Raw genomic sequence first — 6224 nt, forward strand, 5'->3', positions numbered from 1 at the left:
ACAAAGGGATTTCCTTTTTTGAACTTATTTGAACTCCAGACTTTTTGTGTGTTCAAAATGCACCATTGAAAGACACAACATCTATTTTCAACTATTTCTGACTTCATTTGGTATTTTTCATGCATTTACTGATTTTATTTGAGCTAAATGACCCTTAAATTGAAAAGCACTACAAATGAACTCTGAAAAGGTTGAAAGTTGGCATGATATCATCACTTCACCCACATAGCATGTGCTAAAAATTTGAGAGGGTTGCGGCAAAAACTGGATGCACTTCGTGTACAAAACGGACAATCTCTTTCGAAGTATCACGGTTTCATACGAAAACTCATCTGTTACAAAGGGTTTCATTTTTTTGAACTTATTTGAACTCCACAATTTGCGTGTGTTCAAAATGCACCATTCAAAGACACGTCATCAATTTTTAACCATTTCTGACTTCATTTGGTATTTTTCATGCATTTACTAATTTTTTTGGTGCTAAATGATCCTTAAATTGAAAAACACTACAAATGAACTCTGGAAAGGTTGAAAGTTGCTATGGTATCATCATTTCACCCACATAGTATATGCTAAAAAGATGAAAGGGTTGCGGCAAAAACTGGATGCAATTCGTGTACAAAACGAAAATTCTCTTTCAAAGTATGAGGGTTTCATACGAAACCTCATCTGTTACAAAGGGATTTCATTTTTTGAACTTATTTGAACTCCACACTTTTTGTGTGTTCAAAATGCAACATTCATAGCCACATCATGAATATTCAACTATTTCTGACTTCATTTGGTATTTTTCATGCACTTACTGATTTTTTGAGCTAAATGACCATTAAATTGAAAAAGCACTACAAATTAACTCCGAAAAGATTGAAAGTTTGCATGGTATCATCATTTCACCAACATAGCATGTGCTAAAAAGTTGAGAGGGTTGCGACAAAAACTTGATGCACTTCGTGTACAAAACGGACAATTTCTTTCGAAGTATCAGGGTTTCATACGAAAACTCCTTTGTTATAAAGGGATTTCATTTTTTGAACTTATTTAAACTCCAGATTTTTGTGTGTTCAAAATGCACCATTCAAAGCCACATCATCAATTTTCAACTATTCAACTCATATGTTACAAAGGGAAAATATGACTATCATAAAATAGATGAAACAAGAAATGCAATATAGAGATGAGACGACAAAAGACATGTACACATATGAACGAGCCGACGCTGGAACATGCCGCCCGCCGCCGCCGCAGCCGACCTGCCAAACTACCATGGAACCACCCATGGCCGGAACAACAACCACGCTGGGTCACTGCCCAACTCACGCCGTCCAACGAGCTCCAAGCATCGAAGCCGTCGGACTCGCACTCGTGCCACCAGACAGATGTCCCCAACGCCACCACCAAGCCGTCTGAAGCTACCCCAGTTCGCACCGCCACCGCCGCCACCACACCGCGGCTACCTCTACCCAACACCAAGGAAGAATTAGCCGACTGCAACCCAAGCCATCTTTAGCGCGCGCGGCCCGCCATGGTGGCCGCGAGATCTCGGTCATCCTGCGTCAAGACCACCAAATCGGGCACCACCCCCGCAACACACGGCCACCAGGAGGCTTGCATGTAGCCAGCGGAGGGAGGTCGCCTCGCACCACCATGGTGGCCGCCGCGTTAGATCTGAGGAGACCGAACCGCAGCAGACCCAACCAAAGGGGCCGACTGAGCACACTCATCCCCGTTGCCATGCAGCAGTTGCGCCACCAACGTGCACTTACACCACTACTGCAGTCAGGAGACGCCGCGCCGCTCCCGTACCAACATGGTGCCTCCACCTGCCGAGGGAGGAGGAAGGACTCCTACCAGCGTCGATGCCGGCTGGGCTTCACCCGACCGCGCCCTTTGCGGTGGCGAGGGGGAAGGGAGGGAGGCGGAGGAAGGGGCGGTGTTGGGTCGTCCGTCCGCTGGCGGGAGCCGGGCGAGCGAGCGGGATTTCGTTTGTGTGAGAGTGTCGATTAGAAAATGCTATCCAAATGGTAAAGAAGAATGGTTGCTCCTTTTGTTGATCCTTCTAATCAACCTCCACCCCATGCGGAAAAGGAAGGTTAGATATTTTGACTTTCTTGCTTTGTCTATGATTATCAAGAGTGTTGATGTCATCGTGTTCAATGTATTTTTCTCTACGACACCTCCAATGGAGCTTGGGACGCTCTTGAAATATTGCATGAAGGCAATTCAAATCTCAAAACCTACAACTTCACCGTCTTGAAGAGCAAGATGGACTTGTTTGCAATGAGGAACATTGCAACAAGAACCGACATCTTTACAAGACTCAACGATCTAGCATTTGCATTGAAGGGATATGGCATCACCTTGTCCCCGCAAGATGTCATCAAGTAGAAATTCCTAACGGACGTCACACCAACTTACCTTGATATGGCATTCAATATCCAACAAAGAACCGATCATGCAAAGATATTTCGAGACGATATGAAAATTATGTTCCCATATTTAAAAAATCACTATAATCTAAAAAGAGTGCACAAGTGTATGGTAAATATTAGCCAACCATTGCATCTCTACATGTGTGCCGGGAAAGAACCGAAATGAAATAGTGTGTGAATTCCCTCTCCGGTTATGATCTACCGGACAACCATTATTCTTTTCCACGTGTGCACCTTCTTCTCCATTTTTGATCCCGCTACAACGAATATCCTTCTTGTCCATGCTAGGTCCTTCATTCATAAGTACAACAAAAGTATCTAACTTAGTCAACATCATATGTTCACGAACATTAGAAGGATTTCCAAGAAACGAAAGTACCTGGTAATTTAATTGGCGTGGGCGAGCTCTAATAACTGATCCAGTATGTATAACAACTGGGGCTCTGGGTGTAACAATGGTGTTGATGTCCTCATCAGCAGGGCCACTTGCCATGAGGTGGCGTGAAGGTCCACCTCATGCTTGATCCAACGCTGCAGTCGTGAGTGCCTGGAGTGCTTTTGAAGAACCGCAACGGGATGCGGGGGTACCGAATGATATGCCACTGACGGCTACCGAATCATGACCCCGTGCGCTATCGCGCTAAAGCGTGAAGAACCTCGCGTCGGTGTCCAATGGCGCGTCGTGCAGCCACGTCGAGTCTTCGGCGGGTGAAGCTGAGTGAAACGAAGAGGATATCGCCGACGATTGTCATCATGATGACGGAAAGAATGGAAATTCCAAATGTGCCGGATTTCGCTAGACGTGCTTCCCCCAAGGTGGCCGTCAACTGTCGTGGGAATGAACCTGACAATAGTACCAGGGGTACGAACGAGGGACAAAGCCTAACTACAACGCATTGTTACACTCGGATGTACGAGTTCAGGCCCCACTCGGGAGTGGTAAAGACCCTGCGTCTCGAGCCCGGAGGCTGGTGTGAGAATACAGAATGCTCAAACCTTGTCCAGAAGCTCGGGTGCGGCTTATATAAAGTGCGCTACAACTGGCGAGCGACATTACGAGGGTGAGACATTGATGTCCATATGGCGCCTTAGGTGGACTGTGGAATGCAGGTCCGTGGCCCTACCCCTAATGTACAACCCCATCATCCGGGTCTATTCGCTTACTAGCAAAGTGTCTGTGTGTTGCTACGGAGGCAACAGAAAATAACTTGCTCATATGTTACTATATGAACAATAGAAAGTAAACATAATTTCTAAAATAAGTTTAATTGTTTTGTACTATTAATCATCAGTTATGTGCAATGGCAACCTAGGCTACGACATAATTACTCAATGCAATAATATAGACAAAATGATAATATCAATTAAGACTTGTTGAGCTCAGTTCCTATTTCTTGTGCTTTATTAAAAAAAATGTCCAAATACTCCTATGATGATTCGCCATGCTAGTTGCTCAATGCTTGTAGGTTTCTGCTCGTTCTAACATTGCAATGCATCCGGTTCTACCAGTAATACAAGTAGTAAATGTCACACTACGTAATTGACCTGATAAATCCGTGTCATCTGATTACACATAACTTGACGTTTTTGGATGCAGTTTGTAAAAGTTTTTGGCATAACTAGCGGTGCGAAATATCTTTGGTTTATCACGATCACGCTCCACCATTACAGATTTACAATAGATCCAATGTTAATTATCATGTTCTACTAATTTAGTACTCCCTTCGTCCGAAAATACTTGTCCTAGAGATGAATGTATCTAGATTTATTTTAGTTATAGATACATCAATTATATTCATTTCTAGGACAAGTATTTCCGGACGGAGGAAGTACATTATAAGGACTTTTTCTGCTAATATAATTTTTTCATACTGTCTTTTTAGAAAGACACGTGCATATAATTATTACGTACAATCAAACGCTATTTAAACAACTTGAATGTGTAAAATGCCAAGCTAGCCACCTAGGAAAAATCGACGGCGTGAGGCGTGAGCTCTAGGGCGCCGGTGGCCATAGGTCCGAGCGGCCAGCGGTGCTCACGGCCAATGTTCAAGAGGGCACCTGCGGGCAACGGAGGGAGTAGATCTTTTATATATAATAGTAGAGATATGTGACTGAAACGTATATATGTGCACAACATCTATCCTGTTATTGTTGATCTCGATCATATAAGATAACATTTTATTAGAAAGTAATCAATGCGACGCACATCAAAAGAATGGAAGGTGCGGTCAGAAGTAAGTACATCAAGATGAGTCCGAATAAAACCAAAAAGGAGATAAAAATACAACCAATCCGACTGGAAATAAACACAAAAGTCTCGCCCTTATCGGATGTTTCCTCAGAAAATGATGATGATATCATCAGTTGAACTTGCTGCAGAGCTTGCGGACCTCTCCCTGTGTGCCGGTGAGCACGTTGACCTCCCCGAGCTTCACGAGCGCCTGCGGGAAGAGCCAACGGAAATGGTCGGTATTGGCGAGCCTGTCGACCATCCAACGCGTGGAGCCGTCGCCGTAGAGGTTTTGGTCGACCATGAGCGCGCCGCGGCGGCGCTGCAACATCTTGTAGAAGCTGTTGTCCAGCTTGGACGCGCTGGACCGGTCGTCTAGAAACACGATGTTGTTATCGGATGATGCCGTGTTAGGGCACACATACGTCTTGTATATGGACGCTAGCTCCGGGTCCATGCTCGGGTCCGTTGCACCAGCCTTGCCGCCGTAGCTGTAAAGACGACTCTTCTTGATCATGCTGCAGTGAGTGACTCCAACCGTGTGCGCGCCCAGCAGAACGACCATGTCGTCCGAGCTGAGGCCGAGGGTGCGGAAGAAAGCAGCTGCCTGCGGGGCCGTGAAATCTGGCCCCGGAAGGTTTACGTCGGTGGCTATGGACCGCCGGCGGTCCCTGCGTCCGGTGCGCACCGCGTATCCTTGTCCCGTGGATGCATTGACGGCGTCCCTGGTTGCGAGGATCTCGATGTCGGAGCAGGATACCACGCCGGGGCACCGCCTCTCAAGTTCCATCTTGATGGTGGCGATGAGATCGTAGCCCTTCACGCTCAGGTTTGGTGATGCCGTCTTCTCTGTGCCGGTGCCGTCGATCAGCAGCCCGCCATCGCAGCCCTATACACGTATATATAGTCCAACAGATTAGTTTTCCGTTTTGAAATAAGGAAAAAAACCGGATTTGTTAGTCGATCTATCTGTGGATGTGCTGTAGAAGATTTAATGGCGCGCACGTATGAATCAAACAGCACATTAGTATAATATAATGACTACTGTACTATAATACTCCTATACACAATACATACATTGACGCCGCACTCGTGGAACAGCAAGCGTAGGAGGTGGGCGACGATGGCGCTGTCCTGGGCGAAGCGGGCCTTGACGATACCACGGACCACCGCCTCCACGTCGTTGCCACGGCACTTGCCAGTGTAGAACCCATTCTGCAGCTGCGCCTGGCCGTCGGTCGCAAGCCCAAGCACGGCGACGGCGAGCACCACCACTAGCACTGCTGCCTTTGTATGCTCCATCGTTACCTAGCTAGCTAGATAATTGCTACCCTTGGTGCTTGAGCTCTATGAGGTGTGAGAAGCAATGTGATTATGTCTATCCTATTTATACTATAGGTTAGGGGAGGACACGGTCTCCTTGAAGTTGTCGGATGTTTGGTCGTGGAGATCACGTACGTAGATTCCATTCTTTCTCAATTAAGCAAGTGGGTATGTGCTAGCTGCTGCCCCTTGCTCGAAATTAGTACTATAATATTGTGGTTTGATTTCGGGACCTTTGG

General features: G+C 46.2%; 1 protein-coding gene across 1 annotated transcript; it reads right to left on the minus strand.

Moving 5' to 3' along the window:
- Positions 1–4582: 4582 nt before the first annotated feature.
- On the minus strand, positions 4583–6002 carry LOC123398434 (peroxidase 57-like). Its single transcript, XM_045092904.1, has 2 exons — positions 5740–6002; positions 4583–5551 (listed from the first exon to the last, which is right to left on the minus strand). The coding sequence occupies exons 1-2, from the start codon at positions 5962–5964 to the stop codon at positions 4793–4795; spliced, it is 984 nt and encodes a 327-aa protein (XP_044948839.1). The 5' UTR covers positions 5965–6002; the 3' UTR covers positions 4583–4792.
- Between the last annotated feature and the right edge of the window lie 222 nt (positions 6003–6224).

Source organism: Hordeum vulgare, chromosome 5H (assembly GCF_904849725.1).
Source record: "Hordeum vulgare subsp. vulgare chromosome 5H, MorexV3_pseudomolecules_assembly, whole genome shotgun sequence".
Taxonomy (NCBI): Eukaryota; Viridiplantae; Streptophyta; class Magnoliopsida; order Poales; family Poaceae; genus Hordeum; species Hordeum vulgare.

Coding starts and splice junctions, on each gene's coding strand:
- LOC123398434 (XM_045092904.1), bottom strand. CDS start 5,964: ATGGAGCATACAAAGGCAGCAGTGCTAGTGGTGGTGCTCGCCGTCGCC. Junction 5,552..5,739: donor TCCACGAGTGCGGCGTCAAT/GTATGTATTGTG, acceptor ATACGTGTATAG/GGCTGCGATGGCGGGCTGCT.